The sequence below is a fragment of the Dermacentor andersoni genome, chromosome 8 (genome assembly GCF_023375885.2).
Source record: "Dermacentor andersoni chromosome 8, qqDerAnde1_hic_scaffold, whole genome shotgun sequence".
Classification (NCBI taxonomy): Eukaryota; Metazoa; Arthropoda; class Arachnida; order Ixodida; family Ixodidae; genus Dermacentor; species Dermacentor andersoni.
The window spans coordinates 32,761,227-32,783,106 of NC_092821.1; the positions used below are offsets into that span (position 1 = coordinate 32,761,227).

Sequence of the window (21,880 nt, forward strand, 5' to 3'; positions counted from 1 at the left end):
ACAGAGCAAAGTGAATTATAAGAACATGTGAACTGACCCACACAAAGCCATTATAGCTCTGAAAAAAAAATTCAAAATACAGTTAAACCTTGATATAATAAAGTCGGTAAAATCAGCGATTTGCTTCATGTGTGATTTTTATTATTCGAAAAGTATTCAACATTTGTTTCGATCTCAAATATTACTGTTTGCATGACCCTACGGAATGTATGTGTTCACTGTAATACTTAGTAATACACTACAGATGTTTGGATGGTCTGATTTCTGTAAGTACTGTGTGGTTCTTTTTTTCTTCTTTTTTTTCAGTATTGCTTTTGGGACTACGAATTTGTTCTGTTAGACCTACTCATGTATTCTTGCTTCTAGGTTCTGATAGACTTGGTTCATCCTGCAGCTCTTAATCTTAGTCTATTCGCACCTTTTTTTTACAAATGGGTACATTTTCAGAACAATTTATTGTGCAGTAAGTCAGCTTTCCACTGTCTGTTTCATCAGAGCATCAAATAAACGCCATTGTTTAGTGAGTATTCGTTGTCTGTTCTTTTGGTATTTTGTTACTTCAATGGCAGCATGCAATACAGTGATGTCAGCACTTTATTGTATCTGGGGCTTCAAGAGAAGTGACGGCACTTGAAGTTCATTATTAACACAGAAAGAACTTGTTTTAACTAACACACATCAGTAATTTGAGTCTTGAGTCAAATGTCAAGTCCACTATGCCTAATTCATTCCTACATTTTATTTCAACTATTCTATCGGCATTTCTATAAGCGCTGGTGTGACATATCTGTATAAATATTTGCATAAAATTTACATTTTGAATCGAGCATACATCTGCACTGTCTAATACATTTATGACCATAAAGGAACTAATTGGGCTAATCCTGCTTTTTGACATTTGAAAAGATTCTTTCTGAATTGCAGTTGTGCCAGTCTCTCATAATGAATTTCCTCACCAACAAAATTGTGCACACGACATGCTTTTTAAGATAATAAATCCAAGAATTCACTGTTTGGATTAAGGGTGTGTGAATATTTGATGCTTTAAGATAGGCACTTCGTAAATATAAATATTTTCTAATTGCCTTCGAACACCTAAAACATTACCTGTGCACAAGTAAAGCTCAAATGGAAGCGAAAGTATGATGTCACCCCATGGGCATAGTATAGGCGTCAAATATGAGAAAGTGTGTAGTAGAGACGTCCGGTGTGCAAGACGAGTTGACCCAGCTATTCATCTTGCAACCATCAGGAAGGGCGCAAATATAAACGTTCTGGCTTGCCTGTCTGCAAATGGCCTGCATTGGACTTTAGTGGAAGAGATCCACTGGGCTCTATCTCCACGATAAGTCCAAGAAGGTTCATCATCAGGAACCTGGCGCTGAGGCAGTGTTCTTGTTCAGCAACGCGCCACCCCACTGCTGTGCTGAAGAGGTTCGCCACCAATGAGCACTCAGTGAAGCGGCTGCTGCTGTACAGCTCATTCTTCAACCCAATCGAAGAAGCTTTTTCGAAGTTCAAGGCTGGTGTCAAGGCTTTTCTAGCCAAACGTTGAAATGATCTTTTCACGACACCACCGGGCATCTCCCAAGAAACAGCATCACCAGGCACTGTCGGTTGAGGCCGCGAAGAGTCAATGCAACACATCCTGCGCATAGAGTGCGCAGGATGTGTGTGAACGACAGGCTCAACTACACTTTTATGCTAGCTCCCCTACAGTGCCACGATACGTGAAAACTGCTCAGCGATGCATGCAAAAGAAAGTGGATAGTCTTATAACAAAGAGCTTTTGGTTGATATTATAAAGCTTAGGTTCTCGCAGATTTACTCATACCTTTTATGCTCAACATTTGCATTGCGCGGATTGTCAATTGCTTCATAAGAGTCTGAAAGCACTTTTAACGTGATAACCTTTCCAGATGACTTGAGCTGCAATAAGCAAAAGGGGTGAGTCCTATATGAAGGCTGTAAGACAAAAAAGCCGAATTAGCTTTTTTCCCATCAGTCTGCTACAAGCATGTAGCGTTGCTTCTGCTACGTTAACATTTTTGTTTCGATTTATTTAAGTCATTTGAAGCCTCTTGTGTCATTCTAGTAAAAAAAAAGGGACTTAAACATTAATAAAGTTGGCTACTAAAACCCTTTCCTCAGCTTCTTTGCAGAAATTTGATTGCGTTGAATTTCTATTGCTGTTGAAGTATATTGCGTTTAGACTACATTACTGGTACTTTAAATAAATTGACTGGCTTTGGGAATTGACAGCCGAGTTGGATAAATTGAACGGCACTTGGCATTGTTGTTTGCCGTAACAATTTGATTGGCACCTAAATTGACTGTCACACGGTTCAAAAGAAACAGGCAAACCTTAGTTTGCACGACCACCACTTCTGCCGCCCATCAAGTGGCGCTGTAAAACTGGAGTATGCCTAGGTAGGCTCAGTCACACTGAGCGTGCTTGCTGAAGGGTCATCTCCACAATGAAAGCATGCTCAAGTCCGCGTGCTTTACCCTAAACATTGCGCTTGAACTACGTTATATATCAAAAACTCCATACTTAGCCCGTATTCAAATCTTAGTTGCCAAAATACTTCCTATGCACAACAGCGATGCATCTTTTCTATTGAATTGAATTGTATTCTGGGGTTTTACATGCCAGAACCACGATTTGATTATGAGGCACGCCGCAGCGGTGGACTCCGCAATAATTCGTTACACCAGGGGACCTTTAACATGCCCCCAATGCACGAGACAGCATTTCGCCCTTATCGAAATGCGGCCGCCGCGACCTATATGTTCTATTGAGAACTTAAATATTTGAAAAAGAAGCGGTAGAGAAAAATGTTCAGTTTTCATATAGAAAAGGGGTTTAAGGAGAGTAACTACAGCGAACATTTGTTTAGCTTTACATTAGAAAAAATACCTCAGTAAAATGGAAGTTCCTGCTATAGCAAATCGTATTTGAGTATGATAAGCACGTTACCAATCGGACCAAGTATTTCCAATTGCTGTAATGGCAGGAGAGGTCATCAAAACAGGCTGATATAATGGCAGAGCCTAGGCAGACTGGACTTCAGACTTCCCACTGGAGAGTTTCCTGGAATACACTCATGAGGTGAATATGCGTGTTGCATGGTCAGTTGAAGACATTGTCTGGCTTCTGCAATAATCTTGGGACGCGTGTAAGCACTTTATACACATTACTGACGGCTACGTCTATATCGGCTCGCCCCCACCCCGTGGTTTACAAGAACTTGAACAAACTTGTCGTTGCTGCATTGATGGATCGGGGTGCTGTTTTACGGTGTCGAATTTCCGTTTGTTTTCACACGGAACGTCGAAGTATCATTTCCATTTGAAATTAGGGCCCTTCGCGTTGCGTCCCGGACATTCATATAGCGCATGTAGAGAACGACCACAGTATTGGCTCATATTCTTGCCGGAGCAAACAAGCCACACTTCATTTAATTGTTTCTCAGCTGCTTTGCTGATGTATGCAGGTGCAGTTGCTGGTTATTGCCAAATTTGGATTATAAAAGTGGAGCACTTCCTTATTGGCTACACTGATTAATCTACATAGGTTCGCTTGTTTTCGAGTTTTCTGTATCTTACGTAGAGTAACCGCGAAGCGTTATGTTTGAAGAGGGAAACGGATGAATGGGGGGTTCTTGCTGTCAGGTAGTCCAAAGCGTTCAAATTTTCTGGTAACATTAACGAACAATTACTAACATGGATTAACACAACAATGCCCTTTGTACCTAATTGTTTGTTTTATTTAATGTAGTAATATCACCAATGGGAACTTCTCGCGAAAATCACTGCTCGCAAGGCATGCAACAAATGTTACTAAGTGTATTAAGCTCTCACTGAAAGCAATTTGCACAAAAACGCATCAAAACAAAATAAATACAAATGTTTTTGGCATTTACGGTATGATTTATTCTGTTCATAGTACGCTATATTTAAGTGAATGAAAACAAAACACAAATAGTAGCGCACATGGCTATGCTTGTTTCTCAAGAGGGGTGATATTTTTTTTTCTTATTGGGTAGCCGTTCTTAGCAATCCCAACTTGAGCACTCATGTGTCCATCCCAGACCTTGTTCTGAACAGAAGTGCGACATAGGCATGCACAGGGGCCAGGGGAAACGGGGTTCAACTAAAGCAGTTGCACCGACAAACCATAACCGACGGACGTGTAGTCGCTTCGTTTCTTCATTTTGGTGCCGTGAAACCCGGGAAGGGGACTGCTGTCTGCACAACTGACCATGGACCGAGTACGCTGTCGGTGTGGCATCATTCAAAGCGCCGCTACCCCTGTCATCGCTGCCGCAACCGAAGCGTATCGACTTTCAAGTGCTCCTAAATGAACTCGATGACAAGGACCGTGTCCTCGCTGAAATTTACCCCAAAATTGAAGAGCTCATTATCGACGATGACGAAAAGAAAGCCGACTTCACCAAGGTGCCTGATTGAATCACTACCTACTGCCGCCAGTCCTTTGCGAGCACGGCAGGCAGTACATCCAGTCTGTAAACCCGGTAAGCAGCCGAATATCAGCGCAAACGCCAGACCGGCGACACCGTGCGTACAACCGAAGCTCAATACCGATGTGAGGGTACAGCGTCAGTTCATCCTGAACAAAGAGAAGGTGATCACCAACACAAACCCCAAGATTAGGGCTAGAACAGAGAGCAAGCATAAGGTGCCAGTTGCTCAACCGCCCACATTATTTCACAGTTTGCGAGTCCAAATCAGTCGCCATGCAACGTGCAGCGAACAGATGTCAGCGACCAGTGGAATGGTACAGTCCAGGTTGGCCGACGATTCGTACACACCTGCTCACTCGCGCTACATTGTGCGCACGGTGCGGCAGATGAGCCTGTGCCGCGACTGTCGGAAATACAAATGACAAAATTGCTACCGCTCTTACTCCTCCCGCCACTGCCATCGAGGAGAACGAACACCACCGGCGAAGCACTGTTCGGAATCGGAAGCATGAGTACAACATGTCGATGACAAGAGTCGAGGACTTTGTACAACGACATATAAGACAAGCGGCCACAACAACAGTCACATGAACGTCTACGTTACCATTGAAAAAGACCGCCGCAAGCAGCCCCTCTAGTTAGAACAGACCCATGCTAGCTATACTACTCCGTCGAGGACCTCACAACCCCGCCCCGGTCGTATGCGACTGTGCCGATTTCTGCGACCGAAAGGCTCACCTTCATCTACCGGTAGATCTATTTCCCGCCAGCTACACCACTGAGGCTGCTACTGCCACAGGTGTCCAACGACTCCACATTAGACGACTGAAGTCAAATTCGATTGAAAGTGCTGTACCACTGTCATGATGTACAGCATATCGCTGCGCGTGTATACCAACGTACGCCTTTCTGGTGCCTAGTCCGAGAACAAGAACAGCATGGATGACCTGCTGTTGATGAACTGGTTCGAAAAGGAAAGGCACAAACCCATCTAACGACTGCTGCGGTCGCTCGCGCAATGTTGGGTAATTCCTGGATGGTAGGATGCCTGTAGCAACTACAGTCGCCGCCGCAGCGAGCATGTCAGCCTGTTGCAGACGGGGAAAGTGACAAAGAGAGCAGGTATGACTCGCACCAATTTGACTGCCGCCAGCTGAAGAACTTTGTAAGGGCGATTGACTTTAAGAAGCCACCAAGAAAATCTGGACAATGCGAATGACTTTCTTATCCACAGCTAACTAAAGAACACCAAGTAAAGGGAGCGCTGTCATCATCGACCAAATTGTCGGTTTCCTCGGACGTGGCATTTCCAGGACGTGGCAGAAGCCGTAAAAATGGACGCAGCCTGAAATCAGTGAGTAGGAAACTTGGCGTAGGACAAACCAAGATGTATGCGCTAAAAGATAAGCAGGGTAATATCAGCAATCTCGAAAATATAATAAAAGCTGCGGAAGAATTCTATACGAATCTGTACAGTACCCAGAGGACTCAGGAGTATTCTATTCGAAACAATAATGAACATTATTCCCCCTATAACTAGAGATGAGGTCAGAAGAGCCTTGCAAGGCATAAAACGGGGAAAAGCGGCAGGGGAGGATGGAATAACAGTCGATTTAATCAAAGATCGAGGAGACATAGTGCTCGGAAAACTGGCGGCTTTCTATACGATGTGTATATCGACTACAAGAGTCCCAGAAAACTGGAAGAATGCAAACATTATGCTAATGCACAAGACGGGAGACGTTAAAGAACTGAAAAATTACAGGCCCATTAGCTTACTCCCAGTATTATATAAAATATTTACCAAAATAATCTCCAATAGAATAAGGTCAACACTGGACTTTAAACAACCAAGGGAAGGGGCTGGCTTCAGGAAGGGATACCCTACGATGGATCACATGCATGTCATTAATTAGCTTATCGAGAAATCCCCAGAGTACAATAAGCCTCGCTATATGGCTTTCTTAGATTACGAACAACTATTTAATTAAGTAGAGATACCAGCATTCATATAGGCACTGCGTAATCAAGGAGTGCAGACGGCTTACGTAAATACCCTGGAAAATATCTACAGAGATTCCACAGCCACCTTAATTCTACAAAAGAAATGTAGGCAGATACCTTTAAAGAAAGGGGTCAGACAAGCAAACGCAATCTCTCCAATGCTATTCACTGCGTGCTTGGAAAAAGTATTCAAGCTATGAAACTGGGAAGGTTTACGAGTAAGGATCGACGGCGAATACCTCAGCAACCTTCGGTTTGCCGATGACATTGTTCTATTCAGCGACACTGCGGACGACTTACAACAAATGATTGAGGACCTTAACGGGAGAGTGTAAGAGTGGGGTTGAAGAATAATATGCAGAAGACAAAGATAATGATAAATAACCGGGCAAGGGAACAAGAGTTCAAGATCGCAAGTCAGCCTCTAGAGTATGTGAAGGAGTACGTTTACTTTGGTCAACTAATCACAGGGAATCCTGACCATGAGAAGGAAATTCAGAGAATAAAAATGGGTTGGATTGCATACGACAGATACCGTGAGGTCCTGACTGGGAGCTTACCGTTATCATTGAAAAGGAAGGTATACAATCAGTGCATTTTACCAGTGCTGACATATGGGGCAGAGACTTGGAGACTGACAAAGGAGCTTGAGAACAACTTAAGGACCGCGCAAAGAGCAATGGAACGAAAAATGCTAGGCATAACTTTAAGAGACAGAAAGAGAGCGGTTTGTATCAGACAGCAAACAGGTATAGATGATATTCTCCGATACATTAGGAGAAAGAAATGGTGCTGGGCAGGTGATGTAATGCGCAGATTAGATAACCGCTGGACCATTAGGGTGACAGAATGGATACCAAGAGAAGGTAAGCGCAGTAGAGGACGGCATAAGACTAGGCGGTGCGACGAAATTAGGAAATTTGTGGGTGCTCGTTGGAATCGGTTGGCGCAGGACAGAGGTAAGTGGAGATCGAGGGGAGAGGCCTTCGTCCTTCAGTGGACATAATATAAGCTGGATAATGATGATGATTATGATGATGATGATGCGATTGAAGGGATGGGTTATGTCGAATGTTTGGATTGATTGCCTTTATAAATGGGGACCCCTTACTGCTTTTACATAGCTTGCCCACTGCAAATACTCCGTTTAATATAGTTTGCAATTGCTTTCACAACCTGCTCCAAAAGCTGATCTAAAATGGCATGCAGCAGTAGCATGCCTGCCCACTGGGAAATGCTGACAGAAGTTCATATAAGAAGCCAACTCGAGTGACGCCAGCGGACCAAGACAGGAAGAGACGCCTTGAGAAGCCTGGGATACTGAGCAGACGAAAACAACAGAGGCCAGAAAAGAATTTGTACCAGCTATGAAACTACATAAAAGTTGCGGCACTGCTTGCGGCACGGATCCTGAGTGTTACCAGGGAAGAACAACGGGAAGAATCAAGATGCTCCAGAAAGGCGAACGAAGACAACGAGGAGGTTGGCTACGCGGATACCGCAGTGTACAGAGCAATGGAGGCGCATGCGGTGGGAATGATTGAGTAGAGGAGAGCAGCTTGTGACCATGTCGGTTGCCACCCGTGATATGGACTCAGCCAAAACGACAGCAGTCTCTCTCATGGCTACCACAGTGTGGGGAAAGGAGTAAGTGTTGGTGATAAGGGACTTGCAAGCAGTCTGTAAACACTACCAACCTGGATGGATAAGTCGTCTAGCTTTACATGTACTTGTAGCGCCCCTTGCCTCGGGCCCGGGCTGCAGGCCACAACTCGCTCCCCGTGCAGAGACCGCCAAGGAGGAGGAGGTTAGCTCCCGGAGGCGTATTTACAATTGCTAGTAGGTACAGCTGGGCGTGGTACTTGCGGAGAAGCCGGACATTTGCGCGCATGCGCGAGTAAGAGCGAGTGCGAGAGAGAAATGTGGGGACTTTTGCTCCTTGAATATATGACTCTGCCTGGCTACTACGGAGAAGTTTCTTAGCGCTTGTTGTATGCAATTGTCCCTAAACGTGCCGGCCTCCGCGGCCCCAACCCATCGGCCGCCCTGCTTCCAGCTTTGATCCCCCTGATGCGGAACTTCTTACTATGGTGCGTGATGTGTCGAGGCGTGCTCCGGAATGGGAGGGTGACCATTGCATGTCTGAGGGTGTGTACGTGCTCCGGTCATACTCACCTCGTAAAAGCGCTATTCCAGTTGTGTTTTCTTACCTCACCGACAATGGCCTTTGTCTTGCAGCAGCTGACAAAGAAGGTGGGTTTTTCGTCAGAACTAGAAACAGTTTCTTGGAAAAAGCGAGGCTTCCATTGATTCTGTCTTTGTCAAGCGAACTTGTGTTGATCTCAAGAGGGTAAAATCGCAGGCAAAACGCATATTATTGGAATTGAATTTAGGCACTCTTGCACAATCTGTAGACAGCAACGAAGGGTTGGCCCTTCGGATGTTTTTCTCGGCGACAACCCACAAGCCAGAAACGCCCTTCCGTGTCATTATTTCGGAAAAGGGCACGTGGCAGTATTCTCCTTCCTGTTGGCTTCAGTGTCACCTTAAGAAGCTGGATGCTAATGATCCGTTTCTGGTTAAAGGATCCTTCGAGGTTATACACTACCTCTCTCAACATTCTGACGTCCAATTTAAGGCTATGTCCATAGATATAAAAGACTTGTTTTATTCTATTCCGCATCAGGCGCTCCTGGGTGTTGTCGAAGAAGCCATTTGATCACCCCGCTACCCCTTGGGTGCCCTGGAGATCCCGCGCCGCCTGCTTTATTATAACCTCAGATGACCTCCTGAGCCCTCCGTTTACCGGCTACATGTGTCTTCCTCGAGCAATGCTTGTAAAGAGTGCAATCTATTGTCGCTACGAAAAAAGTGAACCGCGACTTATACAACACCAGACAGAACCTTGCCCCTTATGACAACGCGATCACTAAATGGGGTGCTGTGCCCACTGCCTCACCGCGTGGGCAGCTAGTGGCGGACCGTAAACAAACTCAGCCGCACTCCGCAATGCCAAGCATGTCAAGATGACAAACGCGCACAACACGCGCTAAGGAACCTCCTCCGTAGTGCCTAGACAGAGTCACATATTCAAGGAGCAAAGGCCCCCAGATTTTCTCTCTCGCACCCGCTCTTATCGCGCCTATACAGGTACGCCGAGTGCCGCGAGAAACGCCACGCCCCGCCGTACCTACTAGCAATTGTAAAAATGGCTCCCGGTCGCCCAGTGTGTACAGCGCAATATAAAAATAAAAATAACAGCACAAAACCCAACGCTGCCGGAGCTGGATCCTTCTCGCATTAGCTCCGACAGATGTCATTACCCGGTAAAGAACGCGCAGCTCCAACCCTTCGGCATGCATTCTGCCGGCTCTTCCGCTCTTCCTGCCGGTGACGACGCCCAGGAGGTCGCCCGACCTGCGGTGCTGTGGTGGCCGTTTTCCGACACATCAACCTGCCACCATTTTAGCCCAACAGCCCTATAGCACCTGGTTCCTGCAGGTCAGGCGCACTTCCGTCTCCGGCATATCGCCAGTCAACAGAGTAATTTCTTACATCTCGTGTCCACCTTATCTCCAGACGATGCCGAGGACTTAACGGATGTTGTCACCTTGCCTGTCCATTTGACACGTTGATGGCGGCTATCATTTTCCGCAAGTCAGATGTCTCGATGACCTCGCGCCCTTCTCAAGCCGATCTTCGTCGAAGTTCCGGTTCCGCGGTTGCTCCATGGTGCCCCCGTGCTCTCCGGAGCTTCAACCATCCGACGCGCGACACGACAGCTCATCTTCTGTTGTGTGTTGGTACCACCGTGTATTCGGCACTTCTGCTCACAAGTGCACCCGTCCGTCCTCCTGGTCGCGAAATGCTGCGACAGGTCACTGACAGCGGCAAGTGGTACTGGTCGGAGGACATGTCGCCTATTCTACATTTCTGACAAGATCAGTGGCGCTCGCTTTTTTGTCGACACAGGAGTCCAGGTTAGCGTGATACGTGCCTCTTGTACAAATTGCCGTCACAACGAACAGACGTGGCTGCTCCAAACGCGAAACAACGCCATCAACGCATACGGTCAACGGTCTCGTACACCTAACCTTGCATAGCGTCGTACGTTTGGCTCTATTTTTAATCTCACTGATGTCCCGCAAGCTGTTCTCGGCACTGACTTCCTCAGTTTCTTGAACCTTGTGATAGACACACGTGCTCATCACCTCATTGATCACAGTGCCCTCTCCATCAATGGGGTACTCTGCACCGCCTCGCTAACGTGGCTCGCTGCACGCAAAAATCCTTGCTGATTTTCCCAATCTTACAAAGCTGCATACCAGAGGACTCTCTGGATCTGGACCTGGATCATTCACCTCATCGTGAACACTAGACCTCCCGACTTTACTCGGCCCCGCACACTGTCTGGAGACCGCCTCGCCATCGCTCGCTGTAGGTTTGAGCACATGCTTTAACTCGGCGTTGTACGACCTTCCTCAAGCAACTGGGCATCGCCACTCCACATGGGCGCAAAAGAAGATTCTAGCGACTAGAGACCATGTGGAGATTACGGCGCTGTGAACGCTCGCACCTTACCAGAGTGCTATCCACTTCCTCACATACAAGACTTCACATGTAATTCGGTTGGGTGCACGATCTTACCTAAAATTCGCTTTGTGAAACTTATCAAATTCCTCCGGAAACCGCTGACGTTCCGAAGATGGCCATTGCGGCCCTTTCCGGGCTCTTCGAGTATTTGAGGATGTCTTTTGGATTGCGCAACGCTGCACAGACTTTTCAGTGCACTATCATCCAGGTCATGCGAGGTCTCGACTTCGTGTTCGCCTACCTTGATGATCTCCTTGTCTCAAGCTCATCCAGCCCCGAGCATGAAGCACGCCTGCGCGCCCTTTTCCCGCCGACTTGATGATTACGGTCTCGTCATTAATCCGAACAAGTGCGTCTTCGGCGTCGCTACCATGGAGTTTTTTAGCCCACCTTGTCACCCACAAGATATCCAGCTTTTCGCCAGCAAAGTGAAGGCAATTCAAGGCTTTCCACCCCCGACTTCATTTAAGAGAGAATTCCTGGGCCTACTGAACCTTCATTGCCGCTTTCTCCCGAAGTGCGCCAATTTCCTGGACCCTTTGACCGACCTACTCGCTATCAAAATAGATCCGGCTGCACCACTTGAGTGGACTGAGGACTCTGCATCTGCATTCGCTACTGCAAAGAAAACGCTGGCATATGCCACCATGCTCATACCTCCCGTTCATGATGCCCCAATTTATTTCGTTGCCAGTGCATCGAGCATGGCAGTCGGCGCCGTTCTCGAGCAACACATATCTAGTAGCACCCTCTTAGTATTTTCTCTCAAAAACTGAAGCTGTTCGAAGCTAAATACAGCACATTCAGTCGAGAACACCTTGTGGTGTATCTCGCGATCACGCATTTTCGTCACTTTATGGAGGGCCGGGACTTTCGCGTCGGCACAGACCATTAGCCCCTGACCTTTGTCTTCCATCGGAATCGCAGCAACTGCACTGCATGGGAGATCCGCCAAGTGTGCTTTATCTCCGAGTTCACAGTGGCTCTCTGTCAGGTGCATGGGCCGGAAAATTCCCCCATTGATGGTCCACCTGTAGACATGGAGGAGCTAGCAGCCACCCAGCGCAGCGACCCTGAGCTGCATCGATTTCGTTCCTCATCTACGTCCCTGTCCTTTACTAAGCGCCCGCTTCCATTTTCTTCCTCGTTTATGACGTGAGAGACATCCACTGATGTTACTCGACCCCTTGTGGCTTTCGCTCTTCATCGCGCAATTTTTTATTAACTGCACAACATGAGCCACCCTGGTATTCGTGCGACTCAGAACCTAGTCACCACTCGGTTTATTTGGCCTGGCATCAATGCAGGCGTCCGTCATTGGGCGCGAACCTGCTTTCAATTCCAGCATGTCAAAGTTCATCACCATACCATCATGTCTAATTACCCATTTCGGCCTCCAGACGCGAGGTTTTCCCATGTCCACCTCGACATTGTCGGCCCTCTCCCGTCATCGCGTAGGGCCTGTAACCTGCTCACATGTGTGGATCGCTTCACCCGATGGCCAGAGGTGTTTCCCATTACAGACACTATGGCAGAGACAGTTGCTGTGGCTTTCATGAGTGGCTGCATGTCGTGTTTAAGATGCCTTTCTGTCGTCACCGCCGACCGAGGCCGCACAGTTTCAGTTGGCCCTATTCACCGCGCTTGCCATCATCCTGGGCATTCGACAAATTAATATAACCGCCAATCGTCCTTCCGCGAATGGCATGGTAGAAAACTTAATTGACAACTGAAGGCTGTCCTCACCACCTATCAGCCAAGGGAACATTGGCTCGTCCACCTTCCCTTTGTACTTCTGGGCATCCGATCAGCACTAAAGGCTCACCTAGTTTGTTCTTTGGCTGAACTCATCTGTGGCGTTCACCTGGCTCTTGGAGAATCGTTCGTGCCGTTGTCGCGACCTTGCACCCGTGATGCTTTCACCTGCATCCGATAGCTTCTCACCACGTTTCGTGACCTTGTTCTTGTAATGCGTGCTAACCGACACGAGAGGACTATATTTGTCTGCCAGGATATTGATTCCTGCAGCCATGTCTTGGTTCCGTGTGACTATGTGCGTCCACCCCTCACCCCGGCGTACGATGGACAATTCCATGCAGCGTGTGCATTGCGATACAAACATATAAATAACAGTGCAAAGCCCCATGCTGCTGGAGGTGGATCTTCCTTGCATTAGCTCCGACATACTCGAAAGAACCAGACACATTCCGGACATACACACAGCCTGTACTCCGGGACACGAGCCCCTAGCGGGAAACATTGTGGCGTGTGAAACTCTCCAGGCTAACGTGCTGGAGGTCCATGCCACGGAGGATCAAGATGAAGCCGTATTCAGACGATACACCGAAATTATGGTGCATTATAAACTCGGAAGAAGAACGTATCTTCCACTGCACGACAAATTGATGATAGAGGAGGCCATTGCATGCAGAAGGCTATGGACAAACCTCTTTGCACACAGGACACTGTTTCATGCGACATTGTCGACATGCTACGACTACGCCTGCAACAAATGCTCGGCGCCGCGCTCGCTTTACTATATGGTATCACAATGCACACACGTGACACCGCCTCCCCTCCCCCAACCCACTGCCCCAGAGCAGTGTGAGGGCCTGCTTGTGCCCTGAAGACTAGCTTCGACTGGTGCACAGAGTGCGATGGACAGCGAGAAACCATGGCATCCTGGACTGAGGGCGCCACCCACCTGGGGATAACCGCTGTCACCTGCTCTTTGAATAAAATTTATTACACGTGACGATTCACGATTAGAGGTATTATAAAACCTATAAACTGAATGTCTGCGAGTCCTTGTTTTACTCGGCGCCGTAGCTGGAGGGGCATACTTCTCTCTTGTCTCATTGGTACTATATCGTGCAGTCATCTTGTGCAGCAAACGAAACTATCTGTCATTTTTTGTTCTGTTACCACATCATGCAGTAATTTCCTGCAGTAAACGAAACTATCTGCCATTCTTTTGCCTGGTTCCAATGCGCGATTGTACTCTTTCATTCGGTTGTGTCTTCTTCGTTGCTCGTGACTCAGGTGTTCTTGCACGAGCCTTCCAAAATTGTGTGCGCCTCAAAACAAGACGAACAGCTTGCTCTCAGCTGAGCCGCCGTGCGTTCCTTCGAGTTATGAACACCTCGCGGGCAAGCGTGCGCATTGAGAGGCTTGGTGCGTTAGCAGCTAGGCGAAAGCTTGCCTTCACAACGAACGTGCAGAGGAAAACATTTCACCAAAGGGAGCGTAATGTTTTCGCATTCACCCATTGAAAGGGACAATACAGGTCAATATTAAGTCAACTTGGACTGTTGAAATACCATCCCAGAAACCTTGAAACGCTTGTTCCATGCGAAGAAGAGACTTATGTTTAAAAAAAAATGCGTTCTGAAGCGTCGGCGTAGAGCCGTTCAAATCGCCCGCCCTCCTATCGAGGAGTGGTGACGTCATGGTCTCATAGTGACGTTGCGCCGTCGGTAAGTGAAACGGCACACGCAGACGACGCTACGGCTATTCTGGGCAAAACTCAAACGCGCGGCCAGGAACAGAGCCAAGACAGAGCCGACAGTAGCGCGAAAGCGGAACAATTGTGGCTATAGCTGAAGGGAAAGCACGCGACGATAAGCTGGTTCTTTATTTTATAATGCCAACTTCGACGCCCGTTGCAATGGACGACACTGACAACCACACATTGGCTCACGACGTTGGGCTTGACTGCATCGATTTAAGCGCTGATGAACGTGACCTGCTGCTGAGGGCTCGAGCTGCCGGCGTCGTTGCGTACTACTACGACGGCAACTGTATGTCATGGCTGTACATGTTCGCACATTTGTAGCTTTTCCTTCGTGAAAACCAAATGCCGCACTCAGCGCCCCGTCTTCGACCTGGAGTTTTTGCGCTTCGGAGAATGCCGGCAAGACCGACGGAACAGCGCTACGGAAAAGCATTGCTTTGAAAGGCACTCCGCACGACTTCAGTAAGTCGGCGTTTAATTCGTGATCCGCTGGACGAAAGTGTAGCGACCACACTGTGCGACTTTTTGGCTCTTTGCCAACACGCTGGGGCAGAGGTACGACACTTAACCACTTCGAACGGAGAGGCGCACTCTTTGGCACACACGCTGATAAGTAACGTTGGATTCGCCGCTGCAAATGCGCTTGGCCAAGTTCTGCGGACCGTTCGTGCATCCCACGACATAACACGGACGTGACATTCTCGCTGCTTGTTGCAAATGCAAGTTTCGCGAGCCAGCAGAACCAGCGCAGCACTACGCGATAACGAAACAACTGAAACTCCAAAGCGCGCGCGGCGCAGAGTCGAGCGCGTAGAGTCGAGCGAAAACGAAACCTTCCGACCACCCATACTACTGAGGGGTAGCGTCAAAGTGTTATTTTTTTCTTACAATCGAACAGAAGTAGACAAGTATCATTTTCTTCCGTCTTATCACCTAATGAAATGATCTTTCTCATTCGAGTAGTTGAGTACTAGTGACATAAAATATGATGAGGAGTGCCTTCGTCATCGGCCTAGTACCGGAATGTCGCTGGGGGGTCTCAAATCGTGTCATGCATTAACCTCAATTTCTCGGTTACTAAAGCTCTGTTCGCGATTATATTGACGCCTTACACGTTCTAGAGCATAGTTTATCAGTTTAACTTGACTTCATAGCAACCTTTAATGTCCCTTTAAGAAGTCTTAATTGCCGCTGCCGCATTGCTACTCCTATTTATTCAGCTTCAGCGTAATAAAACTGTGGTATACAGTAAAGCTTATGCATAGCGTTGCAGTGAAGCACATTAAAGTTGAAAGTGGGCACTTTCATGGAACATGGTATCTGTTCCTTAGTTGTACACACGTGCACACTCCATCCCCAGTCAAGGTACAAGCACGGAGATGTCTAATAACTGTACTGGCAGCAATTCAGAACTGTTTCTGACGTTGCTGTGGCAATCTGCAGCTTTCCTGACTCTTACAATTTGCCGGCTCTTCCTTTCTTTTTGTATCTGGAGAAACGTATCACTGGAGTTCTACTCTATTACAGCAAAGTTAAAGAACTAGCCATTTGGTTATATCTGATAGAGATAACAGAACTGGAACTAGGATCCTAAATGTGTGTGCAGTAACTTGTGTGGCATTCTGGTGTGTCAGGGATATAACTGCCAACCTTTGAACACTGAATTGCATAACATTTTGCTATTGTGACAAGGGGGGGGGGGGGGGGGGGTGTCGGCCAGAGGTGAAAGCAAGCATCTTATGAATATTTATGGTACCAACTTTTTTCTTTGTCGCAACGAAAAGCATGGATCACGATAAATTGGATCACGATAAGCCGCACTAAACGGCCCAGCTTCAGTCTCCGAAAGCAGTAAAGAAGATTCACTGCCTGAAGATACTGCATGGACAAAACATTTATCCCAAATGGATACTGTTCTTGTTAACATCTGAGGGTTGCATGCCGTTAATTCCATGGGTTGTGCGCGCACATTTTTTTTTCTTTTTGGGCTGTTTGAGGATGCGGGTTGTATGTGTTGGTGGTTTACATGGGGAAAACTACGGTGTTTTCTAGCCGGCTTCTTGTAATCTGAACCTATGAAAACGTTTCCAAAGTTCAGCGTGTGAACAAGAAACCCACTGATGAAGTCTTGTATGAGACAAATTTGTAGTGTCAGCGAATCATAAGTTTTTCAAGTGCCAAATATGGCCTCCGGGCCTCAAGTGCTAATTGAGGATAAGAGAGCAAGCTTGGTCAAAGCATTTTTAAAGTGTTCTCTGAGGCTCATATGAACTTGAGAGATTCGTCAAACACTCCACATTCTGCCACTTTACGATTTTTGTACTTTTCTGTAAAATACTTTTTATAAGTGGACTTCACAGGGTCAGGAAGATTTAAAGGCAGAAATATTGATTAAATTAAAAGGACCATTAGGAGTACTTGGTTTCATCAACTTGAAATCACCCTGAAGATCTCCCAAATATAGAAAAAAAAAGAAAGCTTGCCAGTAAATTTAGGATCTGTGTACTTTTTTGGCATTTCATAATAACTCTTACTTAATGTTGTTTTATTTGTGCAGCATCGAAGCCTTCTATTTCTCCGTCAACTGCCAAAGGTGACAACTCAAAGCAAGGACGCCTCCACCGATGTCACCTATGTGACTATGAGGCTGACGAACTGTTTCATCTGGAAGCACATTACGGCGTCCATACTGGCGAGAAGATATTTCACTGCCCTTCATGCCATAAGAACTTGTCAAACAGATACAACTTAAACGTTCACCTGCGCACCCACACAGGCGAGAAGCCATTTGAGTGCCCTTCATGCTTTCGGAGGTTTGCACAACAGGCCTACCTGAAATCCCACCTGCGCATCCACACAGGCGAGAAGCCATATCAATGCCCTTCATGCTCTCGAAGCTTCTCACACAAGGGTCACCTGAAAGCCCACCTGCTCACCCACACAGGTGAGAAACCATATCAGTGCCCTTCATGCTCTCGGGGCTTTCCAAACAGATATGACTTAAACGTGCACCTGCGTACCCACACAGGCGAGAAGCCATTTGAGTGCCCTTCATGCCCTCAGAGCTTCTCACGAAAGTGTCACCTCAAAGACCACCTTCGTACCCACACAGGCGAGAAGCTATTTGAGTGCCCTTCATGCTCTCAGAGCTTCTCACAACGGGCCCACTTGAAAGCCCACCGGCGCACCCACACAGGCGAGAAGCCATATCAATGCCTTTCATGCTCTCAGAGTTTCTCACACGAGTGTCACCTGAAAGTCCACCTGCGCACCAACACAGGCGAGGAGCCATATCAATGCCCTTCATGCTCTCAGAGTTTCTCACACAAGTGTCACCTGAAAGTCCACCTGCACACCCACACAGGTGAGAAGGGATATCAGTGTCCGTCATGCTCTCAGAGCTTCTTATACAAGGGTCACCTGAAAGTCCACCTGCGCACCCACACTGGTGAGAAGCCATATCAGTGCCCCTCATCCTCTCAGAGCTTCTCACAAAAGGGCAACCTGAGGAAACACATGAGGCGAGAAACCATTTCAATGCCCTTTATGCCTTCAGAGATTCTCGTTGAAGATTTGCCTGAAGACACACCAGCGCATTCATATAGGTGACCGGCCATATAGTTGCACCTTCTGCTCGAAGTCCTTTTCGTAGTCTCTTCACTTGAGCAGACAGATCACAGCACCATGATAATATAGTGTAGTTCAACAGCCATGTTTAACGAGAGTCTGAAATATAGATCTACAAACGTGTAGCTTGTTGCATAGTGTTCTACTGCATGAGGTAGCACATGTGTCTCCATGTGCCCCTAAGAAGAAGCTTTTGCTCAGGCCCAACTCCGATGCTGCCTATTCAAATAATGTAAAATGCAGGAACGCTTTTCTGAGATAACCAGTGGGCCAGTTATAACGAAATTTGTGGCATTTGGGAGAATAAGTGAAATTCTAGTGACTGCTGGAAAGAGAACTTTGATTTAAGGCCTGGATGTTATAGCAGGAATTTATAAAGATCTGAAGAAAAATTGAAACAAGAAGTTTCTAAATTCGTAGCTCTGCACCTACAATAGATACCATAGTTCTGTAAACTGCATACGGTATAGACCATAAAAAGCGGAGAAATTTGATGTATGAACCCATACTGCGGCGTATTCTATGATATTCTACGGCTCTTCTGCGGCCTATTTAGACTGCGGACTATTCTATGATCAAATCCCAATAAATTCTGTCACTTACTTTTAGTAAGGACACGTTCTAGACAGATTGAACAGATTCGGATGGCAATCTCATTAACTCTTAGAAATGCGCGTCGGCTCTTAACAACTACTTCACATCAGTTTTCTCCAACACTAATGACGTTCTTATTGAACCAATACCACCAATGTAAATAAAATTAATGCCAGACGTGAAGATCAACCCTGATGGCATATGTAGCCTCATGAACTCTTTTTTTACGGCTAGGAAATGGTCGTTTTTTATAGGTTTCAGAAAAAATTATTCTCCACTAGAAATAACATTGCAGTGTACATTGCAGCATATCATATTTTACCTAATGAAATGATCTTACCAAAAACATATGTCCGAAAAAATATTAGGTAAAACTTAAAAATTCTAGAAACTGCCATTTTTACTGTCAGTTCATAAAAGCAGCAATAAAAAACAAAATATTTACAAAAATATATAAAAGAAAATTCAGAAGATGCATTTCAAAGATAACCCAGGAATAGTGTCTGAAAAAATAAATGCTCAGTACACCGCCGTTCGTTGCATACGAAAAAGAAACTAAGACCAGTTCAACGCTGATGCCATGCGGTGAAGCAGTTCCTGGATATTGCGAAGCATAGGTGCAGTCTACAATTTTCCCACAGATCGTATGCTTTTTGTTCAACATTGTGGTAAGAAATTTTGCAGTTCCGTCTTTTCGGCATCTTCTGAGGATAGTCCGATGAGAAGTCCAAGGAACGTACCTCACCAGTTTGTCTAGAGCCATGCACCTCTTCCGGGACCGATCGCTTTTAATGTAGCTGGGCAACTACAAGATTATGCACCCAAGCACATCTGTTTGCATTTTTTTTCAGATTGTCTTTATCACCTCTGCAGAGAGGAAGAGTAGAAAGAAATCCCACGCGGTTGTAAATCGCCTTGCGCTGATCCATAGTGCTGGGCCGAGGTGTGCTACGGGAAGCCTTCTTGGAGTGAACGGAAGTTTCTTTTGGCAGCACATTATAACCAAGCGAAGTATGCACCCTGAAGATAATCCGTAGAGCTGTCAGGTCGTGAAAAAAGATCGGCAGATAAGCGCACACAGGGAAGGAGCCGGCTCAAGGCCGTAAAGGAAACTCGCCGGTGAACAGCTGCGGATGCCCCGTGCTGATTGAAAACGTTGTCGCCCTCAGAGCTTGAATCTGCTTTACTGTCGTCTTCGCAATCATAACTTCTCGGGCGTTCTCTCGAGCTCCGACTCCGCATGCGGCGGCTGCGCGCGTTCACGATGCTGTATCTTGAGAGTGACCTGCTTTGGGGGCAGAGCACGGGGGGGGGGGGGGGGAGGGGGGGGCAGAATCTAGTTGCGTCGGTGGCTCGTAGATTTGTGCGTACTATGTGTTCTCGGCGCTCAATTTGCGTTGAAGCGATAGACAGCATAAATGTCATTTCGCGTGCAGCTGTTGCCGCGTTTCCCCACGCTATCCTTTTGACAGCGAGTGTCCGTAGCCATGGGGTGTGATGTGTTCATGTTTTCTGTGCGCGCTGACACCATGCTTAGTATTTTAGTTAGCAAGCGAATGTTTACAAGTTGATACGGCCGATAAAAGTACTTTCCTTACTTCATACCGCTGTCTGCTAATTTCATATCGCAATCGATGCTTCGCCTTTCGGGCGAAACTGCGTCTTTTTTCTTTCTTTATTTGTTTAATGTCACATCTTGGAGGCTACGCTCTTTATCTACGAGGTGTACTGCCGAGAAGCGGCCCCCAAGTAATGTCTATAACATGGCGGCTGTGACGTTTATCGGCGCTCGCAGTGCCAAAAAGCATAGCCATTGAGATTCGCGGCTGTTAATCAAAGGAAAGCATTGCTGGTATATGAGTTTGGACGCCACGTATGCATATAGTGGAACTCAGCAGCATGCAGCCGGTGCATCTACGAAAGTGCAACGGAGGCTAACGTCGTACCAGGTTGTGATGCCTTTCGAGAGTGTATTTTAGAGCGCAGCTCTTGCTCCTGCGGCGCGCGTCGCGTGTGGCCAATCACGCTACCGCGCTTGCGCTGCGCCAGCCAAAGTGCGATCCTCTGAAGACTTCGACGCACACGCCGTCGGCTGTTCTGTTCAGAACATGCGCAGAACTATCTCCAACCCACGCACCGCCTCGATCCCCAACACACCGTCGGTGAAGCGTCGTGGGCACTTTTCTTTTATCGGCGCAGCCGGCGCGACGAATGTGTGGATGGAGCAAGAGCCATCTCGACGTCGGGCAAGTTAGGTCGTGTTGGGCGCGTGTGGTTACGTTGGCTGCGCCAGTGCTTCCAACTATGACGTTCTTCTCGGCAACGTAACGTAGCGTGTGCACGTACTCACGCTACGTTGGACTATAAATGCGCCTTAACTGAGCTATTTTTTTCTCTGACTTTCATTAGGTTGAATTTAGTATAATTCGAATTTTCTTAGCATCCCGGCGGAATTCGAATTAATGGGCTTTTACTCTATTCCCTATCAAAGGCTCGAACGACATCACCGCACTACTACAGGATATCGATTCCATCGCAGTATGGTGCGAGAAATGGTTCATGCTGCCTAACCTTAGTAAATGCAAAGCTCTGTCATTGACCTGCAACCGCAGCTTAACCAGCCAGACCTAGACAATACAGCTCCTATCAAGCATGCCCCGTCTTACAGATACCTCGGCGTTCACGTGACATCAACATCATCTGTTCTAATGATTCACGTACCCTTGGATGTTTAAAACGTAACCTGAAAACTGCATTACCAGAAATAAAAAAGTTAGCATATGCAACATTCGTACGTCCGTAGTTACAATATGTCTCATCTATTTGGCACCCTTCCCAATCGTAGCTTACCTATGGCATAGAAGCAAAACAAGATCGCGCTGCTTGGTTTGTAACTTCCTATTACTCTAGTGAAACCAGCATAACCGCACTAAAACGTACACTTGAACTACCATCACTTGCTTCCCGCCGGATCATCTCCCGTCTCTGCTCGCTTCACACCTTTTATTACCATCCACACTCCAGGCATTCCCTGTTAAATCCAACATTACGTATATCCTCT

At 46.9% G+C, this 21,880-nt stretch overlaps 1 protein-coding gene across 3 annotated transcripts in view; it reads left to right on the forward strand.

Moving 5' to 3' along the window:
* The window catches only part of LOC126526471 (uncharacterized), a 218,290-nt gene that overhangs the window by 170,849 nt on the left and 25,561 nt on the right, over window positions 1–21,880 (forward strand). For all 3 annotated transcript variants that reach the window (XM_072289604.1, XM_072289605.1, XM_072289606.1), the window contains exon 4: window positions 17,156–17,542. In XM_072289604.1, the coding sequence (XP_072145705.1) occupies window positions 17,156–17,542 (387 nt within the window). The remainder of the gene's footprint in view (window positions 1–17,155; window positions 17,543–21,880) is intronic.